The following is a 27440-nucleotide window of genomic DNA, read 5'->3' on the forward strand; positions in this document are numbered from 1 at the left end:
TTGGGGTGAGTATAACCACTCTTTTCGCTAAGAGTGTACTAATTCTTGTCTGCTTTATACGTTCGTACTCCCTCGATGTCACTTGTCAGTGTTGGATTCGTTATTAAGCCTGCGCATTGTGCAGTACATGGCGTTGAATTACGTTGTCAAATATTGATGGAACAAGATATTGTCTGTGGCGCAAATTCTGAATTTATTCGATTAGTTTGAGCGGGAACCTTCTATGTTCCAATAAACTTCATTGCTGGACGGCCTCTATCGGGCGCAACCATATCGCGGATCGAATCTCAAACCATCGGGATTTGTATTCCCATTAATAAGGTTGCGGCATGCGCCCATAATGCTCTTGCTGCAATAGAGAGAGAGATTGATAATTAAGTCACACCATTTCACGATCAAATTCGACTGACTGATTGGGACCTACGTAGGCCGTAGGCCCCGGGCTGATATTAACCAGCGCGTTGTTGGCATTAAAACACTATACGTGCGTAGCCGGTGAGTTTCTCATTTCAAATTAAAAATCCCGTCCTTTTGAAACGTCAATTCACAATTCGTATTATCGATGCTGCGTACTGCAAATTAGCGAGAAACATTTGTATGCGAAATGGGTCGTCGATATCTCATGTGCACTATCGTCGGTGATTTGATTTAGCGCGTCCTTATGCAGGCCTGCTACCGTCTGCAGAAACACTTTCGCCAAACAGTAACAATCTCTGAGTGTAATATTGTTTGTGTTTATGTATCTTTTTGATTAAAACTTATGCCCACGTCCGAACAAATTGTGCTCTATGCCATTGCCGAATCTGGGTATTAAGGTATGACTCGCGCAATCTATAATTGTAAATATTGCGGGTTTGCGGCATGTCTACAATTTCGGTATCAGCGCAACCTTGCCGGCCGATTGTGCAGTCCGATAAAATTGTTCACTACAATGTATTTCGCACAGCGTACTGATACTGATTTCAACAAACTAACGATCGTTGTGAAATGTCAAAATTCGACCTCATTGCTAGAAACGTAGTTTTTATCACGCGCTCTGAGAAACACTATCTTCTACCTCGATTTGACGACCAAATATACGTTCAGTCGTTCACCTTCTACAAATTAAAATGCAATATTTGCATCGATGAGGGCCGCAAGCCGCGTTTAAAATATTTTGTTAACCATTTTTGTCATAAATATTCTCTGATCACAAAGTTGAACAGTGTTTATTGTGTGTGCCTGGTAGTTGGAATTTATTTCAGTGCCCATAATATTAATCCAATTATGATTTGCGAACGTAAATCGGGAAATGCAGCAATGCAGTCTAAATCGATGTTTTAATCAGCAACCAATTGTAGCGATGCAAGCTACTCAATACTAAGTAAAAACCCATTGTGTTGGCGGCAAGAGATAATTACTGATTGGTCGCAGGCGTTTGTAATCATACTTCTAGTCTGTCTTTCGTGTTCCAGAATTGTCGAGCCATGTTACTGCTCAGTCCAGCAATGAATGCCGAGCGTTCGGCAATCAATAACCTAATTTCGCAATGATCTCAGCGGGAGATCGCGTCGCGTGCACAGACGAATCTCGTTAATTGGTCGCGGCCGTGCGTAACACTGATAATACGACATGTTGAATCGCAACTGAATATTAGCATCGGACTGGTAATTTCGAAAGGACGGGGTTTTGCGTTTCAAAGGAGAGGGTTTCGACACCCCCGGGCTACGCGCCTGCCGCCACCCCATGCAAAAATAAAAGTCGGCGCCTATGGTGTGGACACAAGCAAATCTTACGGCTTAGTGAAATTGGTCTATGTCACACTTTCCATTTGGGTACTGGTAATTTGACGGTAATTTTTGACTGGCTTACACAGCGAGAAATTTGATAAAATGGGTATTAACCGGAAGCCACCGCGGTACTGATTGCGAAAATGTAAATTTTAATCTGCTCGTAGCCCTGGAATCCCCGACATCTGCCTCGAATATTGCATTGTAACGGACTTTGGTATTGTGACGCAACCATGTCGTCTGGGATCATTTGAGAAGCAGCGCAAACCGCAAGCGTATGGCATGTTGCGCAACCGATTGAGCATTCATTTCGCATGGTGTCTCCCTAGAAACGCGATGCTGTTCAAACCATATCCTGCATCCATATAGTTTACCATCTGCTACAAGAAACGCTATTTCATCGATTGTGTCTTGCATCAAAAAAAATTTACTCGATAGACTGTATACTTAGTTATACGCGCTATACAGGAGGTTGCGAAGGGTCGCCCAAGGGATACTGTCATAGATAAGCCAATTTGTCCAATATATCGAAGCACTCCTGATTGTCGTCGTCGTACAGATAGTGTCGTAAAGATGGAACAGTCCTCCGTGCGACGCCGTCTGAAAACAGCGGTAAGGAAGATCGGCTTTGCCTCGGGTTGAATCGATCATCGACATTGATGCCATGTAAGGCCCGACAAAGCGCACAGAACCCGAACTGTCGATGGTACTGCGGTGCTGCATCTAGCTTCATTGTACGCCATCTGAATTTGAAACATAAACTCAATATATTAGGTATATCTCAGTTCAGTTTATTAAGTATTTTCATACATTCAAAATACCACAAGACTGCGTTACAACGAAAAGACAGGAAGGTGATGAAACGACTTGCAGTAGTCTTCGAAATCAGACACCCCCGGGCCTAGGCGATGTAAATGACGATTAAGTTGGTACAGTAAGTAAAGTAAAGTAACTATCATGCACTGGTGAATTTTTTTCATCTAAAACTGCTTAATACCGAGGTATATTCCCGAATGGTCACTGATCTCCATAATGAGGCACGTACAAATTAATATAAAATCGAGTGTCCCCAAAGCCACCATCCCTCCTCCAGCGGATGTCGATGTCGAGAATCCTTCGTAAATATATTATAATGTATAGTAATCACAGGCAATCTGATACCGACGATATTTCCACGAGAAAGCTAATTACTAACGCTTTGTCGATAGTCAATCTACTACACGGCTTTTTTTCACACCGCAATGATAATTCCACTCCCAAAAATGATGCAAACCAATCAAACTTTCTACTTCACAAAGTCAAAGCGTAAGGAGAAAGTAGTTTGGTGTCAACAATAATAAAATATTTGGAAGTTAGGGTGGGTTTCAAAAAGTTGTCTTAATTTAGACCTGGCTTAAGGCCAGTGATTGACTTGCTCAAGACGCCAGACGTCGGCGGTCTTAATTCGGTTTCAAATGTCAATTTGGCGCCGCGCTCGGCCAAGTCCGTTAGTTGCGAGTAATTACTGTCTACTTCGTCGCTGTAGCGAGTTCAACACGGAACCGAGGCCAGTTGTTATTGTTTTGAGTTGCTTGCTGATGTCGTATGGGGTTGCCAGTAAACTCGCCCCGAAGTAAATTCGGCCCAGGCAAATTCGGCCATTACATCAGTAAATTCGGCCCACCGAGAATATTGTATTAAAATGTATTACCAACCGTTAACATGAATTAATTACATAATTATACTATTATTAAGTGATTTGGATGTCAGGGTATGCGTAGATCGCGTAATCACGGGAGATAGCGCGGATATTCACGGGGACCGAATTTACCGACGGCCGAATTCACCGGTCAATTCACTGGTTACTCGGTCAATTCTGCCCTCGGAGAATTTTCTATAAAAATGTATTACCAACTATTAATGTGAATTAATTTCATAATTATATTATTATCAAGTGATTTGGAGAACAGGGTATGCGTATAAATACATATATGTATATATTTATGCCGATGTTTATGGGGCCGAATTTACCGACAGCCGACTTCAATCGGTATATTCGGCCCTCGGAGAACATTGTGTGAAATTGTATTACGAACTAATAATGTGTATTATATTACATAATTATAATATTATCTAACCTGAACCCTAACACTAATCCTAACCCTAATTCTAACCTAACCCTAATCCTAACCTAACCTAACCCTAACCCTAATCCTAACCTAACCCTAATCCTAAACCGAATCCTAACCTAACCCTAATCCTAACCTAACCTAACCTAACCTAACCCTAACCTAATCCTAACCCTAACGCTAATCCTAACCCTAAACCTACTAATAACTAATAATGTGTATTATATTACATAATTATAATATTATCAAGTGATTTGGAGGTTAGGGGTTAGGTTTAGGGTTAGGATTAGGGTTAGGTTAGGGTTAGGATTAGGGTTAGGTTAGGTTAGGATTAGGGTTAGGTTAGGATTAGGGTTAGGTTAGGATTAGGGTTAGGTTAAGATTAGGGTTAGGATTAGGGTTAGGTTAGGATTAGGGTTAGGTTAGGATTAGGGTTAGGTTAGGATTAGAGTTAGGTTAGGATTAGGGTTAGGATTCAGGTTAGGTAATGGTATTGTAACTGTTATTGTTACTCTGGCCCTGGCCGAATTTACCGAGGGCCGAATTTACCGAGGGCCGAATTTACCGAGGGCCGAATTCACCGACGGCCAAAGTGACCGAGGGCCGAATTCGACGGGCCGAATTTACTTTGGGGCGAGTTTACTGGCAACCGTCGTATGGTAGCGATGCAGTGAAGGAATACGGAATTGCTTGAGTTGTTGAAATTTACGGACGGATGATCAGAACGGAACCCCGAGGAAGTATCTGGCAAATGATCAGCACGTTATCGCAAAGTATTCGAAGAAATAGTGCGGCTGTGATACCGATTTTTGAAGACACAACTGCCCAGCATTTTGGCATATTAATTGATGAAGATTATGCTCTTGGAGATGCTGAGTATCTACTGAGGACTTATTACTCACGCCACTATTATGCCCAAGAACTTTGACCGAAAAAAGTCACTATTGTTTTCATGCATATCGTTACCCTCTGGCAGAGAGCAGTGCTTTGTGTTGAAGAAAATATCTCGCGCATTGGCTATATTCAAGGAAGAACCTCGATATCGATATGACAATAGCCTGCTTCTGCCTTCACAATCATAGCAATGCTGACAAGGCAGATGGAGCTGAATTTGATGACATACTGCAACTGGAAGCGTTGACCGCACTCTCACAGTATCGACTCCTACAGAGAAATCTGCACGACAACACATGATCTAGAGATTTTTGCAATATATTTGATTACATTCCAAAACATACTCGTTCTTTATTTCTTGTGACACGTTAAAATGTGCATTATGGCTTTAAGTAAGTTCAAGTTCATAAATTTGGACACAAGATAACAGTTATTGCAAGGGGCTTGGAAAACTGGAGCAGGCGAACATGAACGGCTGAACAAAATTGAATCAAATGTACAAAAGACATGTTTTGACTCTAGATTCGGCTAGCGTCAAATTAATGTTGTTCAGCATCTTCTATAATTATTAACGTTGAGACCATGCTCAACTTGTTTCATTCTCTTCTGCTTTATCACTGATTTTCAAATCTTCGCTGCTTCATAGTTGACTTCGGGCCTGGACTTTGGTGAGCTGTTGGTAGAGATATAACTGATAAATTTCGAACGAATTTTTAAAATTTTATACTGTTGCTATCCATACAAAACTCAATAGTCTATTGTAATACATAGCATCAGCGCCATCAGCAAACTATACGAATGTTAATAGCAATAATAATGAGATAATAATTAATAGCAATAATACTGAGATAATAATTAACAGCAATAATAATGAGATAACAAACATACAATTGATGGCCTAGTAATGAATGCAAACTTACCTTGATCTGGTTGGAAATGTTGCCCAAACAACTAGCAGATGCAGCTCCCAACTGCTACTCCATAAGTTGGCACATCAGATGGGTCAGCATCTATCACAAAACAACTTATCAAGCATGGTATAAATATGAATGGAAATGACATACTTACAGCCCAGTGTTGGTATCATGGTGCGAGGAACTGGATAAAGCTCGAGCAAAGTGCTTTCAGAAAAACCTTAATATAGAAGGAACTGGATATTGGTACGCGCATTCACACTCACATATACGGATAGATAGATAAATACCTATTTGATGGCTTGGCACATCACTGCTCGTTTGATTTTCTCTGTGTTCCAAAAGAATGGTGCTATCATTTGTTTCACAGCCTGCAGCTCACTCTGGTGGCACATTGCACAGCTATATAATAATTTTTACATGGACTGATTATGCTGCTATGTCGATACTATGACTGGGTAGCAAATCTGTGAAAATCAATGTTGAATTGACATATATCTCAAAACATTTGGATTACTGAAGCGTTAGCATGTACTGCACTTTGAATATTATTGGCATATATCACTTCACATCAATGGCCCCTTTAAGCTGCATACATGCGCAAATGCGCAGTGCTGACACGGTTTATGCACACAGAAAATCTGAAGTCATGACCCTTTTTTAGTCGTTACGCACTGTTTTCCGAGGGTCTGCGTAGTGAAGTCTTGAGTGTACGCACAGACTCGTCAAAAATTAGAGGGAACATTGCTTCACATCTATAGCAATTCACTAACAACTTCATGCAAAGTCATGTCATTTTTCTTTCCGAAACTTCTGGATCTTTATCCAGTATGCTGAAATTCGGTGCGCGTGCAGTGAACGGAATATCAATACAATGCTGGTTGAATAGACACATATTGATCAAAGTTCCATGTAGTCGGCACTATTCTAGAAAGTAGCAGTTAAACATATTATGACAATGCTCATAGGGGTGGAGCGAAAATGGATATTGAGGGGAACCCTGCAATCAATCACAGTTGCGTGCAAGTGGTGCAACATTGATTAGGCTCAACAAAATGAGCATGATACATATTTTCCATTTTCTGGTGATGCGTCGTGTGTTCACTTTTTGGCTATAACCACAGCAAAGCCAAACTGTCAAAACGTCAACGTGCCTAAGTTAAAAGACGTAACCAGTCGAGAAAACTATAATGATGAGTTGACGTAGCATGCAGGCTATCAATAAAGGATCTGTTGATCTGCCGCAACCTAAAATCTCATCTTGGGGCTTCTTCGATACATGCACTATATTAACTGATGTTCCCCATGACCACTGGTCAGCATCATTACCCGTAGCGGATTCTTATCGCTGACCTTTCTTTGCCAAAATGGGCGGGATTTGCAAGTCCAACGCTAGGCACACCTTTACGCCTTACCCCAAATATCACTTCCCGTGTCTCGTAACCATAGTCATATCATATTCGTAACCGAATCGATTGGAGCCAGCGAACGCGGGTTATGGTGGTCATGGGGAACATTGCTTGATACTATATGGTGCGGTTATGGAAGAAGTGCTGATGTGTCCTGTGTGCCTCAGGGCTCTGGCTATCCATTTGAATTGAAATCCGTTCAGTATACGAAGACCCCTGCAGCATTCCACTGTAAATCCCACTATAACGGTATATGATACCAACTTGTCACGTTTGTGATATAAACATTGTTCCAAACTGCCTGACATCAATATAAAATGATCTAATCTGATTTGCCAAGCTATACATCAGAAGAACGGCCAGTATCCTTCAACAAACAGCACAACAGTTATCAGCACTGTTGACTTCAGCCTACCCCCTAGCTGGCTTGGATATCTGTCTTAACAAAGCGCACGCTGGAGGGGAAATCCCCTCAAGTCACAGTTTTGAAACCGACTTCAGCCTGAGGGGTGTAGCTTAAGCTCGACGACGGGCCTAAGTCGACTATTTGAAACCCACCCTTAGTCTGAAAACATTACCATAGAGTATGTAGCAGAGTAGACAAAACCGCAATCGAGTACGACATGGAAGACCGGACAGATATGAATATTGAACGACAGCATAACATACGCAATATTCATTGTAACATCTGTCCCAATTTCGTCATGCGCGAAAGCATAAATAGGCCGCGCGCGAAACCACAACCGTGACGGCACAGGCAGTCTGCGAGGCACGTGTTCTCAGAGCCCGCACATTCAAGTCGGCGCGCTCGCGCTTCAGTCGTAAGATGGACAATTGGCTTCATTTCGCCTCATTTATAGTTTCTATTTGTTATTGTACCGCAGTATCATTTGAACCTGGTAAATCTACAAGTTTCTGACCACTAGTTACTAATATTTTGCTGGTCTGTGCTATAAAAGAAAGCTCATTGGATCAGGATTGTAAGAGTACTCAGAGCGGTCATTAGTCAGTTGACTTAGTGCGTACAACAGGAACTGTAGCCGTAGCGTCGACTCAAATCAAGTCCTATACAACAAGTCGTTGCAGCGACCGTTACATTGATGTTAGTTAGGCTTACCATATTTTGGAAATCTAAAAAGAGGACACTTTTTCATAAATTTCCAACTTTCAAAATCGGAGTAGAATTCTCAAAAACCGGTTAATTTTTCCCACTTTGTGACTGGTTAACTAAAAAAAAAAAAAAAAAAAAAAAAAAAAGGTCACATCTACCGCTCAGAACTCAAAATACCGTTTTTCTCCCCACATTGCCAGGTGGATGACTAAAAAAAAAAAAGGTCATCTTTTCCGCTCAGATCTCAACATAACGTTTTTTACTCCACATCGCCAGATGGATGACTAAAAAAATAAAAAAAAAAAAAAGGTCATCTTTTCGCTCAGAGCTAAAATCACCGTTTTTCACCCGTCGGAGCTTCACGTCTGTGCTAATATGTGGCATATCACTCGCAATTTGCTCTAAATCTGCTCTAAATCCTAAAAAAGAGGACAAAATCTCAAAAAAGAGGACACTTTCAAAAAAGTCAAAAAAGAGGACAAATCCTCTTAAGAGAGGACGTATGGTAAGCCTATGTTAGTATCCTCATATGTTGTCGAGTATAAAGCTGATCGTACCTGAAAAATTTTAAATATTCCTTGTCGTTTTGATCCAAGTGCTCAAGGTAGCCGATCAGATGTTTCGGGGACTCGAAATCCTCTGCGTAGATGAATGAGCCCTCCGGGACTATCGCTTCGTAGTGCTCTTTCGTAGCACCCCAAACCACCGGGACTATGTCGTGAAAGAATGCTTGTATGAAAAGCTTCTCGGTGATGTAATAATTACAGTGATAAGAGTTTTCGTAAGCAAAGTAGAACTTGTAACGTGGAATCAAGTCCGACAATTGATCGGACGAGATCTTATTTGAGAAGCAGCTTCCAAAAGTGTCGATATCAAGTCCGGCGGATTTCAATTCGCTGATCAATGCGAGTCGGATTCGAGCTCCGGGAGTGATCCTGCAATTTGATATGGTGGCGATGGCCAACTTCGATTTCCTTCTCATGATTTCGTTGTATATCGTGTCGTTATTTCCCATTTTCGATTCCAAAAGTCGTCCTCCGTCCCCGTAGGTTGTTGGAAAGTCGGAATCTAGGCTACAAAGAAATTTGGAGGGAAGTTAGAGGGACGTTGCAGAATAGATTATATGCATCAGAGTTGGATCAATTGTAATTTGTAATTGAGCTGAATGTAATTAATTACATTTTTTCATGTAATTGTAATTGAAGCATTTCTATTTTGTGTAATTGTAATTGTAATTTGTTCAAAATTTTGCTCAATTACAATCTCAATTACATTTTCATGGAAACCTGACAATCACAACATAAAATAATCAATTAATCAATCATTTATTCGTCGCACCAGTGAAAATTCGGTACGAACCAGGATGACGACGAGGGGCCTTAACAAACCAGTGTTGGGATCAAGTCACTACCTTCGAGTCAATTCGAGTCATTGCACATTTTGACTCGAGTCAAGTCAAGTCAATTGATTTTCGAAGGTGACTCGAGTCAAGTCAAGTCAGTCGATTTTCGGAGGTGACTCGAGTCAAGTCGAGTCAAGTCAAGTCAAGTCACGAGTCAAGTCACAATTCAAGTCAAATTGCCTTTTCGAGGTATGAGTCATGATTACGCCATTGTATTTTGCTAGCTGTCTGAAATACAGATTGATTTGTCATTGATTTTGAACCGATGAACGAATATAGAGTTAAATATACACGCAAGTGAGGCGCTATATCGCTCACGTATAAGTAGAACTAATAAACTACGTAGGTAATTGCACAGCCTCAGTTTATAGTTACCAGCCAAAATAGAGAATAGAGAAATGAATTGATAAGGTGCAATACATTATCCTTTTGCAAATTGATATGATACAATTCGAGCCTGCGCCAATGGTTGAGGACTATATAAAGTATTTGCGAATTCAATGCCAATGAAACATCATTGAATGATTGGTCGCTCTCACGGGTTACACCAGCGTTTCGCGAACAATCCGATCATATGTAAGATACAGTGATTTTTATCGACACCGATTACTTGATGACTTGAAATTGACTTGTGAATTTTGCTCCGAGTCACGAGTCAATCCACATTTCTGATACGCCGAGTAAAGTCAAGTCAAGTCATTTTAGCAAAGTGACTCGAGTCAAGTCATGACTCGAGTCATCTCAACACTATAGTAAACAGTCACCGCATGTAATAATTAGCCTATTTACATCGGTGTTCTATGCGTGCTGCGTTATAACTAGATATTTCAGTCACGCTAAACTGTTTCCCATACTTCAGTAGCAACAGAAAACTTTGTGAATTACAATATAGGCTAAACCAGTGATTCTCAAACTTGGGGCGTGCCCCTCTGGGCGGCGTGAAAGCATCTGAACGGAGCGCGACGCTCCAGTGAACTGAAATATTTTTCGCGCTTGGCCCGATTCACCTCCGTTTTATGGTTATTGCTCGGTGTATAGTCTGAATTTCGTATTGGAGAATTCTCTCACCAACAGTCATTCATAACCTTCCATACCATCAAACTATATGTAAGGATTGCTAACTTTCTGGTTTCATTGTGTGATATGACGATAAAGGGGGCACGAAATATTCATTGTCATAAAGGGGGCGTGTCTAAAAAAGTTAGAGAACCAGTGGGCTAAACTAAATTTTAATATTTCTAAAATGGTTGAACAGCAAATAAACTCTTCGGAAACCTGTGCTGAACCATTTCCTACACCACGGTCAAAGTCTTTTAATCTCTGACCAGTACCGAGGCTTGTTGCAACAATATCAAAAAAAAATTCAAGTTTCCAACTAATTGAGGCTTCATCAAACTTGATCACGCATTTGTAGAGATGTTATCCCAATCTTACCTCCAATCTCGGCCAAATTTACTTGGGCCAGAAACTTTTCGCACCCTAATGTTCATCAAATGCAATCCAACAGTTTCCGAGCAAGTGAAAATGTAAATGTGAACCAAAATATTGTAATTCTTAGTTATCAGGAGGTTCTTTCCTTTTGCATTTATTTTAATTTTACGCACCTTATCGGTATCATCCTTATCGCTGACGCCTTACCAATTACATTTCATTATCCTGACTCAGCTCTGAGTAGCCTAATCGTTTGATTACATTTAATTGACTGTCCTGTAGCCTATTCGCTGTTAGTCGCTCAAACCTTTGGTTCTTAACAGTCGCTTGAAACATTTTTCTGTGCTTGTAGTTTTCAGTACTCATGATTAGGAATAGTTCGAATACGTTCGAGTTATTTTTAATTTAAGGGTATTCTACATATCAGGAATGAAACATGAATAGCTTGAGATTGTTGCTAATGACGTCGCTACGGTTGTCAAAGAACACACCTTTTTACTAAATCAATTACCTGTGTAAAAGTAATGGTAATTGTAATTATAATTGTAATTAATTACATGTTTAACAGTAATTGTAATTGTAATTGTAATTTGATATTTTTAGCATTGAGTAATCGTAATTGTAATGTAATTTAAACATGCAAGGAAGTAATTGTAATTGTAATTGAATTAAAATATTGTAATTGATCCAACTCTGATATGCATTACATCTAAACAATTGTCAGCTCGTTATATTTTGCGATGTCTGTATTAGTGTATACGTGTATACATGTACGTACAAATACACCTTTTAGAGTGGGTTTGAAATGTAAATGAATTTCGAACCAGGTATAGTTAAAATATGGCCCCTGTTGAAACATGTTTCGACAGTGATTCCCAACCTTTTTGTGTCGGGTCCCATGGCCATGCGGAGCCGCATTTCAAACTTCAAAGCAGGGCTTTCATGATCCCATTCATCACTCGACTCGAGTCGCGATTTTTTGGTGACTCGACTCGACTGAACTTGATTTCATCTGTGTATTCAATCGACTTGTACTCGAGTCATTGCGCATGACGCGGACCAAGTCATACGACTCAAGATTCGGACGGCTAAGACTGACATTTCATTGTAATTTCGAATAATAGTACAGTTACCACCAGGGCTGTGGAGTCGGAGTCAGGGTTTGGCAATATTTCGCTTAATGAAGTTGGAGTCTCTTTTTAGCACGCCTTGGAGTCAGGGTCGTGAAAACTATAGTGGCTGGAGTCGGAGTCGGAGTTGGTGAAAATGATCCTGACTCCAAATCCGACTTATTTGATATGAAAGCAATTGCTTTCAAAGCTATCTTCGAATTAATAATATTAACTAGCATAAGATTTTTATGCACCATCGATCACTGTTATTATAATCGATGTTGATAAAATTGGACATTATTTACATTTTGCAATTTAGTTGCATAGAGGAGAAAATCGCGATATGCATCTTCGCGATGCAGTCACAAATTGATGCAATATTGGGAATTATACCATGATACTGTGGCAGAGTAAACACATCGTCTGGTTTTGTAAAATTGTTCAATTGATGTGAACATAACCAAACCAAACTTCCCACTTTATAAAATTAAAGATATATTTGTAGTGTAGCTCAGCTGCTTGGGTCGAACAAATGATTAAGAAAGATTGCATGTCCTAGTCCTCGAATACTTGTCTAAATGCATGTAGATAGACATATTCTATTTGACTACTTACTAAATTTCGTTTCTGACCAATGTTTACTAGTAGTTAGTGTGTGTGTGTGCTTGTAATCAGTATAGTGTGCAATGAGAAAATTAGTGAGTTACATATATGTGTTAGTTGCTCACTCATACATAAGATCTACACTTCGATTGTTTTATCTACATTTTAATGATACAGGATTGGATCTATGCCATCGTTGAATGATTCATATATATTAGGGTAGAGAGTACACGTTATAAAAACTTATAAAATATAATAAAAACAGGAATGATATTTAAAAAAGGCATTCTCCAATGTTAATTGCATAGTGAATAATTCTGTGCCACAATGAAACAATTTTGCATGCGATCGTTAATCATATGTTGGCATATGTTTAATGGTTATATGATAGTAATTTACCCATCACTGTGGCATATAATTTTCGAAGTAAATTGGTAATACTGTTGGAGTCAGAGTCGGTACGTTTAAAGACTGAGAAGTCGGAGTCGGTAAATTGAAAATGTGTGGAGTCTGAGTCTGAGTTGGAGTCGGTGGTAAAATCCACCGACTCCACAGAACTGGTTTCCACACTATCGGTATTTCGTCTATTAGTAAATTGTACTTGAAAATGCGACGATAAACTGTTAAGACTGAGGAAAATTGGTATAATATGAATGCGAAGCATCGGATATCACCAAACTGAGTTGTACAAAAGTGGTTTAACGAGACTTTAACTCATAACTGACGGGAAGCGGGTGGCGCAGTTCGGAAAACACTGCGGACATGACACCAATGGTTGCTGGTTCGAGTCTCGGATTTACCATTTTTCTATGTGTCGGAGGTTTATCTGGGCTCCTCATCGCCGATCCCCCTGTATTGAAGCGCCTTCAAAAGCCCAGAGGAAGAGAGAGCCGAACTCCGAAAGATGGCAGCTAAAGAACACGTTGAAGGAGCAAAAGCAAAAACGGCATTAATAAAATTTATGTACTGGGAGCAAATGACTGTAGCGATAGGCGCCAATAAAACAACAGCAACTCAAAACTGAACAGTCAACACAAGGACTCGGACTCGACCCTCAGCTCGTCAACGTGGACTCGGACTTGACTCGGTGGTAAATTGAAAATGACTCAAGGCAAAACTATCAAAGTGAGATCGACTCGCGACTCGGAACCTTGTGACTTGATTAGAAGCCTGCTTCAGATTTCGTTTGAATCCGGATTAAAATAATACTCAAGTTATTAAAACGAAAAATTAAAGCATGTACCTAGACTTCTACAAGTTATATTATTAGTTGTTTTATCACTGCTAGACGTAGATTGACGATCGCCATTCAATGTAGCAAACTGTACTGAGGGATTACGACCCTCTTCTAACTCATATACCATACATATGCAAAATTTGACTATAAATGCATTTTACTAGCCGATTTCATCAAGTATATATTGGGAAAGATTGATGAAATGAATCATGAAATCGCGACAATTAAGACTATATCGTCATCAACTGCACATTCGCTTCGCTTTATAGTAAACAAACATAGTTGCAGACATGGGGTAGTCGCGATTAGCAATCGTAACCGATGACGACGATTACATCATTTTCAGGTAATCGTAATCGCAATTGATTACATCCGCAAAAAAGTAATCGTAATCGACTATTTCACATATCTAATCGATTTCTTTGTGAAAGAACGATTACTTCTTATTTGTACAAGAACTGAACAATGAACATTCTTGAACAATACGATATTAGGCTATATCAAGTTATTGATGACAGAAACGTCGGGTTTTCAAATGCCACTGCCCATTATTATGCCACAAGTATTGGCTTTGCTCGTCACTTCATCTTTTTTTACTTTTTTGAAAGTGTCCTTGGAGGATGCCCAAATGTCCTCTTTTTTGAGAATTTTGTTTGAACGTAGGGTAAAATTCGAGCGAGTGAAGTCGGAAATGAAGTAACGCTCCGGCGGCTATTTCGGAAGCTCAGCTGTAAAACCGACTTTTTTTTAGTCAACCGACCGCGAAATGGGTAACATTTACCATATTTACTTCCGGTATTGCAAGACTGAAAATTTTCAAAAAGTGTTCTCATTTCGGATTTCCAAAACATGGTAACCATATGCTTAGTAAAACGCAGTTTGACCATTACCGCTTGAAGAACAGTAGGCTTATTTACACACACCGGACAAAGATTTGAAAATTTATACTGGTCAAATTGAACATGACAGTTTCCACTTCGAAGCACTAAAAGTCAGCGGCTGCGATGTCCGTATTGCCAACAGAACTTTATATTCGCTTTCTTATTCTCGTAAGGGTAGGCCCTACTTGAAACGGGCACCAATCGTTATTTCGCGATTCCTTACTTAATATCTGAATCTGACACGATATCGCCATTAGCTTACCATGCTAGCTTGAGTTACAGCTAGAATCAGGACCGAAACAGCACTTCGTACCCGAAAAGTTGGTCACGGGCCCTAAAGGGCGGTCAATCAAACTTCTGTCAGGTGAGTCCCCCAGACCCCCCCCCCACGACTGGGCTTTTTCCGCGACTGGAAGACACGTTTCGGGGGGATGTGGATTCGCAGTGTATGTGCTTTAAAATCGCGCCCAACGCGAAAAATATTTCAAGGTCACGATTGAATTTAAAAATTATAATGGTAATTGTATGTATTACTAGTCATTTTTGATCCTCTATCAGCCCTATGGTCAGATATATCGATCGAGCTGTGGGAAGTGTTGCTTTCGTAAATTTAGGGCAATCAATTTTAAATTACAACATCTTCAGGCGGGCCCAATTCGTGACCTCTTGTGTGCTATATTGTAAAAAGATATTGGAGTCACCCAAACGTTGCAGCCTAACGTAGCAGAAAACTATATGAAATACTTCGTGAGTCACACACACAAATTGCTATTTCTTCATGGGGAAAATCATATTACTCTGTGGGTGCTCCGGTTGGCGTTTATATTGTGGGGTCTGATTAGGAGCAAGACAAGATCACGCCCATCCAGCGCGGTTATGGACGATGTATACATACACAAATTTTCCGCCAAGGTATTTATTTGGTAGAACACTTCGTGTAGTCACATGTTGAACGAAACTGCATATCTCTTGGTGTGTCGTGGCACGGTAATGGTCGGCACCGAAATGCCTATTTCTGTAAATTATAAATTATAAATCTCGAAAAGACCCTAGTTTATTTACTAATTTACGAAATAACTTTGTGTCGCCGTCGAGCTTTCTCCCAAACCTATTGGGAGTTTTGGTTACTGCATTGACAAGAACGTAAATCGTTGTGTGCGATAAATCATCAGCTATGAAGTTGAGCAATGGATATATTATGACGTAAACAGCAAATGATGTCAGGATGTCTCATTTAGAAAGAAAGTTGTTCCCTCATGAGGCCCTTCACCACAATCGTTATATTGTCTTCCAATACATGTTTAAACATAAATTCTAAAAAGGAAAATAAATGTAATCGTGAGAAATCGTAATTAGCCTATTTCTCCCATGTAACCGTTATCGTAGTCAAGTACTTACGTATTTGATGTAATTGTAATCGTAATCGTAATCGCGGGATTCAGAATTACTCGTAATCGCAATCGATTACATTCATGAAGTGATCACCCCATGTCCGTATATTGTATACTTCTGGGGATGGTTGTTACACGCCATATTACAGGAAGAATATGCCCTATGGGGCGTAAAGATGTGATTTTGGGTTGATTGAAATTATGCTTCGAATTACTCTAATAGTCTAATAATGTATCGATTTACGATAATATTTTAAACGCTTCCAGCGCACCAGTCCTCTCATTGGTGATATTGCTGCGTCTCCAACCGCTACGGCTATATGTAGCCTAGGTGACATCGAATGTGACATTTAGATACCCGAAGCACGGACAAAATTTTACTTTTTCCAATCACCATCCGAATCGGATTTCGTCTGCAATGCATATTAAAGCCTCACCGGAAAGACATCGTTGCATTCATTCCAAATTTATCTTCTGTTGCAAATGTATAACCCAAATTCTTCATGTTTCCAGCTGACTCCATTGACCAGAAGACATGCAAGTGATTCGGATTCCTGAAGCATAGAAGTAATTTCATTTCAAATGACATAGAGATAGATGGTCAAAGTGGTAACTGCCAGGGTTGTAATGACTCGAGTCAGACTCGAGTCGCGATTTTTTGGTGACTCGACTTGACTCGGGTCATTTTCTTAAAATTTAAGATGACTCGACTCGACTCGAGTCAATTTGTGTATTGACTCGACTTGTACTCGAGTCATTGCGCATGACTCGCACCAAGTCATATGACTCGAGACTAGGTCTACCAAGATAGGTATTTCATTGTAATTTCGAAGAATAGTAAAGTTATTACACTATTATTTTTTCGTCTTTCAGTACTGGTACTTGAAAATTCTACCAGAAACTGTTAAAAGTGAGAAAATGAGTACGCGAAGCATTCGATATCACCGAACAGAGTTTTAAAAAGAGGATTTCATATGACATTAACTCGGAACTAAACTGTCAACACAAGGACGTGGACTCGGACTTGACTCGGTGGTGAATTGAAAGTGACTCGACTTGACTCGAGTCAAAACTATAAAGTGAGATTGACTTGTGACTTGGTTACAACCCGGCAATTGCTGACACTAAATTACAGGATTACACGCAGACGCTCAGTCCCGTAAATTTCTACTTATAAACAGAAGTATCGATTTTCAAGGCATGACAAAAAGAAAAGTCGGAGAAATCTAAACAGAAATATTTGTAAACAACATTGTAGACAACTTTAGGTGATATCTTTCAAAACACTAATTTCCCCCATAAAAGGGATGCAAATCTATCCAAATGCTATTTTCTGCTTGATAAAGTCTAAAATGTATGAAGCAGTTTAACAAAATCAGTTGAAGTAGACGTAAAAGTAGTCTATAAACAATATTACCAATTCAATAAGTTGTGAATGTACATAACGGCTGTTCAAATTTTTTTTTAATTTTCGCGGCTATTTGATAAAAATGTTACTTTGGCTAAAACAACGTTGCACATGAAATTTGGCTCAATTCTAACTAGTAGATGTGAAACTATAACGTTTGAAAATTTTGAATTTAATATAAAAATATTTTGAAAAATCAACTTTTACTGCAAACCCCGTGAAATTGGTAGGTTGTCTAAAATACCGATGCATAACAATTTTTGCTCAATTCCTGCTGGTAGAAGCGAAGTTATTGCAGTTGAAATTTTTGGATTAGAAAATAGCATTGACGGTGGGTGATCATTGAATAATTAATGGATTAATTTCGATTTGAATAAAATAGTATTTACGGTGAGCACAACTATAATAAATAAACAAAGAATCGGTCACCGTAAATACTATTTTATTCAAATTCAAAATTGTTCGACGGCAATTACTCCGTTTCCACTGGTTGGAATTGAACCAAATTTGGTGAGCATCGTTTCTATAGACAGCCTAACACTTTCATGGGGTGAACAGAAGATTTTCAAATTTTTTAACATTTATTTTTATATAATAAATAGAAACCTACTTCTCCTGTAGCAAAGCGGTTACTGGCTGGAATTGAACCAAATTTTGTGTGTAGGCTTAAATTAGGTAACCTAACAATTTTATCAAGTAGGCAGTACGATTTGAGAAAAAAAGTCATTTTTGAAGAGCCCTAATAAGCATATACTATAAGCAGCCCACTCTTATGAGTAGCCTAATCCAAAAAGTAGAGATATGCTTTGTTATTGGGCAGGTAAGTCTAACAGTAAGTGCGAGGTGTTTATAGACCGAAGTATAGTTCATAGATGGTACCTCCACTTCGGCATATCCCATGATCTGACGGCATCGAAATGGTATAATATCGCCGCCGTTCGTCCATCGCTCATCTGAATAATACGCTTTATACATTATCGATTCATGAAATAGAAATATCGTTACCTACCAGCGTCCTGTCGTATGTAATTTCACAGTTACCGCATTGTGCCCTGTCTGGTCTGTTGTGTGGAGATTTGAATACAAACGGACCAGGCGCCCAGTATATGATGAACTGTAAAATCATGCATGCAGTAGCTAAGTCATTGGCGACTAGGAGGACCTATGTATGCATTTGCTATGGAATATGGCGCACAGACCACACGATTTGGATAAGTCTATAGCAGTGGTTCACAACCTTTTTCGGTGTGAGGGCCAAATTTAAAATTTCAGAGTTCGGTTGGGGCCGCACGAATACTAGGGCAATGAAACGGACCCAAATAGTCATCAAAATATGAAAATTGGCATTTTTCCGATCAATCGCTCGACGCCATTAGCGATTGTTATATGGTCATTGGGTTGCCGCGCTCTCATCGTTCAGAACAATCGACCTTTGATGGCTATTTCGGAGTCATTTTATTGCCCTGGCGAGATTTCAAAACTGTACACTGTTTACCGCTGCATTGGGTGTCCATTGAGTGAATCAGCTTTTCTCGCGTAAACGCCCGAAGCGCGAGACATTTCTTTACTTCTTAACTGAATCGGTCAATATGATCGGTAATTGCATATATTGTTATCAATTTTCATCCTGTCACTGTTCACATGGCCTCAGGGCCGCGGTTGGGAATCACTGGTCTAGAGTCTAGACTTAACGACCAGTTTTACATACGCATCCTCGACACATACTATGATCCATCAATATATAGCATCAGACCGGAGAAGAGTTCGTGTATTTGTGTAAAGGTATGTACATGGCAGATTACTTCCAACGACGAATAAAATCATTCCTGATCCTTTTTATGTTAAACTTTATATGAGCTCTAGTAGTTTACATTTAACATTCGTGTACCTTCATCGCAACTGCAGTGAAAACGATGCCCAGGCCAAAATAGAAGCATCGCTGAGGCGCTGATAAATTATCAGGACATTCTTACGTCTCGAAACTTGCTAAACTATTTCCTAACTACAAGGAAATATTCGCATCTTACAGGTGATCGAAAAAGTCGCATACCATGCCCGATGACGCACTGACTAACACTTGCATTTTATATGTTCGATCGTGTAATATCCACAGGGTCAATATCCACAGGGTCTCGAAAGTCATCACTTTGTATTTCGCCATTCGGCGATAACACTGCTGGTGCAGTTTTCAAGCTAAGCTTGGATTCAAATTAGTTTATAGTGTGTCTTCGTATAGTCTGCGATACAATGAAAAGACAGGAAGGTGTCGAAACAACTTGGAGTATAGTCTTTAAGATCAGACTCCCATCTTGGCCTAGAGGCGAAGTAAAGAAGAGGCATGCGCAGTTGCACACTGAATGAAAAGTAATGCAGATAATCAGGGCCGTAACAGCACTTCGTCAGCCCCCCCAAAAAACTTTGGTCTTGGGCCCCCCATAGGGTTATAGACCGAACTTCTAGGGGGCTTCGCCCCCCAGACCCCCCTCCGTCGATACACTTTCATCGCTATTCATCATATTCATTGGGACTTTGTTTAGTGTATCACAGAATCAGCTTTTGTCGCCTAAGCGCGCGAAGCGCGGAAAAATTCTATAATTCATGATTTCATCGGTCAGTATGATCGGGAATTGCATATATTGTTATCAATTTTTATCTTCTCTCTGCTCACGTAATCAGATTTGCCGGTAGAGCTGAGTGACGTGTGTTTGAAAAGGTAGGACCACTCAATAATAATTTAAACATCTTCGGGCGTATACCCGTTGGTAGGAACGAAACAGCACATCGTCAGGCCCCAAAAAAACGTGGGTCTCGGGCTCCCATAGGGTGATAAAACGAACCCCCATCACGTTGTTCGCGTTTGTCACGAAATTAGCTGTACTGTATTGTGAGCCAGCGCTAAGCGCGAAAATTTTCGATAATTTATGATAAAATCGGTCAATCAGATCGGCGATTGCATATATATTATGCTATCAATTTATTGTCCTCTCTACTCACGTAATTAGATTTACCGGCAGAGCTGAGTGAAGTGTCTTGAAAACGGGAGGGCCCGTAAATAATGATTAAACATCTTCGGGCGGGCGGACCCGTTGATATGACTTCGTTACGTGATGTTATTTCGTGACTTCCAGTCTGTTATATCAAAAAATATAGAATCGTCCAAACGTAGGCTATGTCTGACCGCAAAAAAAGCACTTCCGATCAGGTTTGATTGTTTTGCTCATTGCGTTGAGTCGACTGCGAGTTTCTGCGGATGATAGTTCGACTTCAGCCAACCCGACTTACGCACGTGTTCGTTTTCCTAACGGCCGCGAGTCCAACGTCTCACTCAGCGACTTGGCTCGTGGCCATCGATATCAACAGAACAAGGTTCAGTTTGTTTCGTTTCAGGATTAGTCGACGGTGTTTCTTCTCCAGTAGGAAAACGAGCCAAATCGTTGAGTGAGACGTTGGACTCGCGGCCATTAGGAAAACGAACACGTACGTAAGTCGGGTTGGCTTCAAGAAGTTCGACCTCAGAACATAGTTCGTCGCCCTTGTTTCTGACGAATTTGCGTAAGAAAACTGGCCCCGGTGTCAATAGCCAGGATGGCACGCTATTCCCCACCATACTTTTTCTTGGAAAGGAAAAGAATCGGTCATGCGGTGTTGAATTAGTTGACGTGCAAAGTAGCGATCGAACTGAATGTAACGCATGAGGAAGGGCGTCAGCCCAACATGATTCTGAGACTCCGGTTGATTTCAAAATGAGTTTGATAGTTCGCCATAATGTTTGATTGAGGCGTTCGCACTGCGAATTTCCTGTTGGGTGGTAAGGCGTAGTGAAGCTAGTTGCAACCCCGCGAGAATGTAAATAATCCTTGACTTCCTTGGACACGAAAGCGGTGCCTCGGTCACTGTGAACGTATCCCGGAAGTCCAAAAACAGCGAATAGTGTCGACAAACACGAAACGCCGGTTAGCGCGGAAGTGTTGCGACATGGAAAGGCGAACGGAAAACGACTATATTCGTCTATGACAACGAACATGAAAGGGGATTTGTTAGATTTCAAAGGCCCTTTGAAGTCTACGTTGATTCTACCAAGAGACGCGTCAACTAACTCTTGTTTTAAATCGTTAAATGCGATAGATGCATTTTCGGAAAGCGGAAATTTTTCGACTGAATACAAAGGACGGATTTTGTCGGAGAAGTTGGGCAACCATTTGGCATAGTGTGTGGTGATCTGCAATTAGGCAATAATTACTTTCATCTGATTAGTTACGTTGTACAGTACAGTGTCGCCTTATCGTTGCCGTGTCATTCTATTCTCTTCTGTTCTGCTGTCAGTTGTGTTCTATGTTGCTTAAATTGTCGTAAACTGACTATTGCGTTGAATAACTAACTGAAGCTTTAATAAAGCAAAGGTAACCAATGTGGCTTTAAGCAACATAGAACACAACTGACAGCAGAACAGAAGAGAATAGAATGACACGGCAACGATAAGGCGACACTGTACTGTACAACGTAACTAATCAGATGAAAGTAATTATTGCCTAATTGCAGATCACCACAATATATAACGAAGTCTTCGGTCTGCATAAGGGCATAGACCTTTTCGGCCAAGCTTTTCTCGCTGCCGGTCGTTCTGGCACACTTCTTGGAGTCTCATGTTATATGGCCTAAAACTTGATTGTATATCTTGGTGGGCGGTGGCGCGGTAATGGCCCAATACCCAATAATATAGATAAAAGGCTACTTGAATTCGCGCCCAGCGCGAAAAAATTTTAAAAAATTGCAGAAATTTTTAAAAATTGCAAAAATTTTTAAAAAATACACTATGATTTATGCTAATTCACGAAATAATTTTTGGCCCCCTTCGAGCTCGGGCCCCCCCCCCAATTGGGGGGTTTGGGTGCGGCAGTTACGGTGCTGCAGATAATATAAGACGCAAGCGACAAAATGAGATGGCATGTGGCGGAAGGCGAGGTCGATTTTAGGTCGTTGTTCGATAATCCTGAAGGCTGGCTAGTATTGATTTAGAAGAAATTGCTTGTATTTCGACTTGAATGCGGACATGCTCGACGACTGTCGGATAGCCAGCGAGATGCTGTTCCACAATCGGGGTCCGGAATACTTGATAGACGATAGAGCAATGCGTTTTTTGTATTCCGTCCTGATCATATGGTAGTTGTTTTTCGTTGACGTATGGGTGTGCTGTACTTGTGCGCTTTTCACTCCGAGGTGAAGTAGTAAATTTGAGGGACATTGACCGTAATGGAACTGATACACAAACTTGGCAATTCCTGGCTCTATCACGGTCAGGGAATTACTATTTTTCGCTATCACGCAAGGACTAAATTTCTTTTTAAACAATGTACGATCATATCCGAATTAGAACGCGTAACACTGGTCCCGCAAGCTTTTTATAAAGCATTTTAGATCAATATAATGATGCAATCGAAAACACGAGTTTTCTGTCTTCATCCCAAGGCCACGATCCCAGGATTTTCACAAGGCAGCCCGTATTTGATTCGCTCTTCATTTACAGAAGTGACAATCTTCATGTTTTTGGTTTACAATTTGCACGGTATATGCTACTCATCGCCGATTGTCTGAGCTATAGTTGTCGTACGTTAGCTGCACGCTCGTTATAGAGTGGCGCTATCTCTGCCCTTCTGTGTGAAGAACTAAATTAGCCTTACCGTTAGGGTTGGCATATGTTCTCCTCTATGAGGATTTGACGTCCTTTTTTCAGGAAATCGTATGTCCTCCGAGCACGCCAAAAGGTCCTCCTTTTTGGCAATTCGTCTTCATTTTCAGCTTTTACAGTTATAGTAGGGTTACCATATTTTGGAAATGTGAAACGAGGACACTTTTTTTTTATATATATTTTAGGTCTTACAGTTCTGGAATACAATCCGTAGAAAGTGGTAAATATTTCCCGACTTTGTGGCAGTGTTGGGATCAAGTCACTACCTTCGAGTCACGAGTCATCTCGAGTCATTGCACATTTTGACTCGAGTCAAGTCAAGTCAATCGATTTTCGAAGCTGACTCGAGTCAAGTCAAGTCACTCGATTTTCGGAGGTGACTCGAGTCAAGTCGAGTCAAGTCAAGTCAAGTCACGAGTCAAGTCACAATTCAAGTCAAGTTGCGTTTTCGAAGTATGAAGCATGATTACGTCATTGCATTTTTCTAGCTGTCTGAATTACAGATTGAGTGGTCATTGATTCTGAAGCGATGAACGAATACAGACTTAAATAAACAAACAAAACAAGGCGCCGTATCGCCCACATATACGTAGAACTGCCAGCTAAAATAGAGAATAGATAAAAACTAATTGATAAGATGCAATACATTACCCATTTACACATATTGATATGATACAATTCGATTATGCGCCAATGGTTTAGGAGTCATCACTTCGGTTGTGGTCAATTTATTTGTGAGAGAACAATGAAGGCTCAGTAAAATGTACTATCATTAAATGATTGGTTGCTGTCACGGGTTCCAGTAACGCTTCGCGAACAATCCGAAGATGTGCAAGATACAGTGATTTTTATCGACACCGATAACTTGATGACTTGAAATTGACTCGTGAATTTTGCTCCGAGTCACGAGTCAATCCACATTTTTGATACGTCGAGTCAAGTCAAGTCAAGTCATTTTAGCAAAGTGACTCGAGTCAAGTCAAGTCATACGAAAAAGGTGACTCGAGTCTGACTCGAGTCAAGTCATGACTCGAGTCATCCCAACACTGCTTTGTGGTTGGTTGACTAAAAAAAGGTCAGTTTTCCGACTCGGTTCCAGAAATACACACATTTGTCTTTCAAAAAAATTCAACTTTTCGGCTCAGCTCCCGAAATAGACGCCGAAGTGTTACTACAGTATTGGTTTAATATATCTCAGCCGAATTTTACCCTATATTCAACCAAAATTCTCAAAAAAGAGGACAAAATCTTTAAAAAAAGGACATTTGGGCGTTCCTCCAGAACACTTTCAAAAAATTCAAAAAAGAGGACAAATCTTCTTAAAAGAGGACTATAATAGACAGACTGAAAATCGGCATAAATGACACGAAAAAGTAATGCTGACGTTCGAGCAGGTCATTCGGGAGTATAGTCAGAGTAGAGAGATGACCAATTATTTTAGTCAGAACCATAGAAATATCGTAAAAAGTGAGCAATTCGGGAGTCGCACTCACAAAGAATGGAAAGAGCAAGAAAGATACGCTCGGAATAGAGACTAACATATAAAAAGGGATTGATCGGGCACTCGGTCGAAATGGATGCCGGTTTAAGAGACCGCAACTGCAACCACGACTGGTCGTTCGGCATCCACTTATCTGTTCATTGCATCGCATTGTACATTGTGCGTGTCTTGTTCATATGAGAATATAATCTGACGATTATTATTGATTATTGCGTCAAAATGATGACCTTTTTCTTTTTAGTCAACATAGCAAGATTTCTAGTACGTATTTCAAAACCAGCTGTTTTCCATTTCGGTAAACTAACTTTTATGAATTGATAAAAGTGCCCTCCTTTCCCAATTCCAAAAATATGGTAACCCTACTTAACGTGTTTACGCTCAGGCAAATTTGTATGTCGGTATAGAACTGGAACGTGGAAAATAGACCAACCTTCTTGTCAGATGCTAATTCAAGACGTTTCTCCAGCTTGGTCTGCAAATCCTTTTCATTTGCGATGCGCCGGTATTTCCAAACAGGATGGGCCCGGGGTTTACGGTTGTAGAACAGGGTTAGTTTAGCGTGATTTATTGGAACTATTAGATTCTTCAAGCGTTTCAACGTGGTACGAATTCTGGCATAGTTGGAGATTGCGATCACAAATATCAAAAGCCCAAAGACTATTGCTCGAGATTTCACGTGTACCATTCTCATGTTTAATTTCCTGAAACAAATCAAGGTAAACTGTTAGAAAGCGCAAAGTATACTGTATAGTTATAATCATTCATAAGATTTAGGCTTACCTTGAATACAACATGCTAATGCACAAATGCGCCTTGAACATTCATAAGTAGGGCTGGGCAAAATCGAGTACCTGAGTGATTCGATTCTGAATCACGTAATATGCTTCGAGTCGAGTCGAGTAATCGAGTATCACTCATTATGACGTCACAACAGGATGTACTATGTCAAAGTCCAAATAGGAACCTTTTATGCCTCCACAAAGAGCGTAATGCCTGTTCTCCATCACATTGAAGATACTTTGGTATTTTTCGACCATACCGATTTCATTGCACTTCTTAACAATTTTGTTGGATGATAATGACTTCGGAAATGTGTTATTTCCAGTCACGTTCGTAGCTTTAAACTGTGCCAGGTATGCTCAAACACGGACAATCAAGGTTTCACGGCTTCCTCGGTGAAAAATAGTATCAAAACTATAATTCTCGTCAGTAAATTAACTTTCAGGTGTGAGGACCGTATAATTTCAGTACTCGAAAAAAATCGTCTTTTACTACTCGACTCGAATCATTAAAATTACTACTCGATTCAGATTCGAGTACTCGAATCATTTTGCCCAGCCCTATTCATAAGACAATGTGCTAGCCTACTTTATAGGCCTACAAACCGCGCACTGTATTATAACAGCATATCATACAATTTAATAGGGTTACCATACGTCCTCTTTTTGACTTTTTTGAAAGTGTCTGTGAAGGACGCCCAGATGTCCTCTTTTTTGAGAATTTTGGTTAAATATAGGGCCAAATTCGACTGAGATACAGTAAATCAGCACTGAAGTGAAGTAACGCTCCGGCGGCTATTTCGGGAGCTGAGCTCATCCGAAATACCTTTTTTTTAGTCAACCAACCACGACGTGGGAAAAATTGACCATTTTTTCCGGATTTACCTCCGCTATTGCAAGTCTGAAAATTTTTAAAAAGGTTCCTCTTTTCAGATTTCCAAAATATGGTAACCCTAAATTTAACCATTTATTGCAGCTTTCCATACTTCATTAATTTTGGAGTTACGTAATAGATTATTAAAACGAAATAAATTTTGTAGCATAGCCTTCGTTTAAATGTGTCCGCACCATTGGATTACATAGATCGCGACAGGGTGGTGAGCCGCGAGAATCTTGCTGACTCGAAGGATTGTGGCGCAAAATATTTGTAGCATGTATAACAATCGATTTCACGGTCGATTCTCGCGGTTATTGTTGAAATATATCATATGGTTGCACTTCTCCTGTAAACCTTTACGACAGAGTTTCTTAGGTCAATCTTTGGCAGCAGCCGATCTGTTTTCGGAATGCCGGTGATACACTAAGATCTACAAACCAATCGACTCACATTATGCATGGGTCTATATGGGGTTGCCGATTCCTCACCTATTTTGTATACTTCCTGACTAAAAATGTCATCGACTGCAGTGTATGAGTAATTCAATGACCATCTCGTCTTCTTGTCATGTTGCAGAGCTGAATACAGAACTTGTGGATGTGGCTCCTTACGTTGGATATCTCTGACCCTGCGAACAAGTGCAATGCCAAAAATATTCTTCGAAAGGAGTCGGGAGCAAAATTTGAAACAAATTTATTCCACTCGAAGCTCTTCGACTGGCCCTCTTCAGGACAGGAGTGACCGCCACCGCCAGTAAATGGGGTTAACCAAGTTCGAAATATAGAAATAATTTAGTCGTTGTGACGTAATAATGACAAGTACACAGAGTCGCTAATGGCAGTACCATGTACTTGTCATTATTACTAGGGCTGTGCATAATGATTCGAGTACTCGAATCTGAATCGAGTATTAATTTTAATAATTCGA

The 27440-nt window shown here is 40.2% G+C and overlaps 1 protein-coding gene and 1 long non-coding RNA gene across 3 annotated transcripts; both read right to left on the minus strand.

Annotated features, from left to right (window-relative positions):
* Nucleotides 1-171: 171 nt before the first annotated feature.
* LOC145450965 (4-galactosyl-N-acetylglucosaminide 3-alpha-L-fucosyltransferase 9-like) lies at nucleotides 172-27239 on the minus strand. 2 transcript variants are annotated; one of them, XM_080329461.1, is made up of 7 exons: nucleotides 27002-27239; nucleotides 25288-25558; nucleotides 18680-18784; nucleotides 18550-18623; nucleotides 16700-16816; nucleotides 8763-9278; nucleotides 172-2512 (listed from the first exon to the last, which is right to left on the minus strand). In XM_080329461.1, exons 2-7 carry the CDS (start codon nucleotides 25546-25548, stop codon nucleotides 2269-2271), a joined length of 1317 nt encoding a protein of 438 aa, XP_080185587.1. In that variant the 5' UTR covers nucleotides 25549-25558; nucleotides 27002-27239; the 3' UTR covers nucleotides 172-2268. The 2 variants fall into 2 exon arrangements, with proteins under 2 accessions (XP_080185587.1, XP_080185586.1); XM_080329460.1 differs by having other exon boundaries at nucleotides 26964-27239.
* Nucleotides 5661-6378, minus strand: LOC145450818 (uncharacterized). Its single transcript, XR_013918592.1, has 3 exons — nucleotides 5976-6378; nucleotides 5840-5905; nucleotides 5661-5781 (listed from the first exon to the last, which is right to left on the minus strand). It is a non-coding gene; the product is annotated as an uncharacterized LOC145450818 (long non-coding RNA).
* Nucleotides 27240-27440: the final 201 nt, after the last annotated feature.

Source organism: Botryllus schlosseri, chromosome 11, assembly GCF_051294905.1.
Source record: "Botryllus schlosseri isolate E-star chromosome 11, Bs_hap1, whole genome shotgun sequence".
NCBI classification, from domain to species: Eukaryota; Metazoa; Chordata; class Ascidiacea; order Stolidobranchia; family Styelidae; genus Botryllus; species Botryllus schlosseri.

Bases quoted from the DNA above. Each gene is read 5' to 3' on its own strand.
- LOC145450965 (XM_080329460.1), bottom strand. The intron at 18,785-25,287 runs GTTGGTCTATTT...ATGATTTTACAG, and splicing joins AATTAGCATCTGACAAGAAG to TTCATCATATACTGGGCGCC. The intron at 9,279-16,699 runs GTGAGGCTTTAA...ATTTCTTTGTAG, and splicing joins AATGCAACGATGTCTTTCCG to CCTAGATTCCGACTTTCCAA.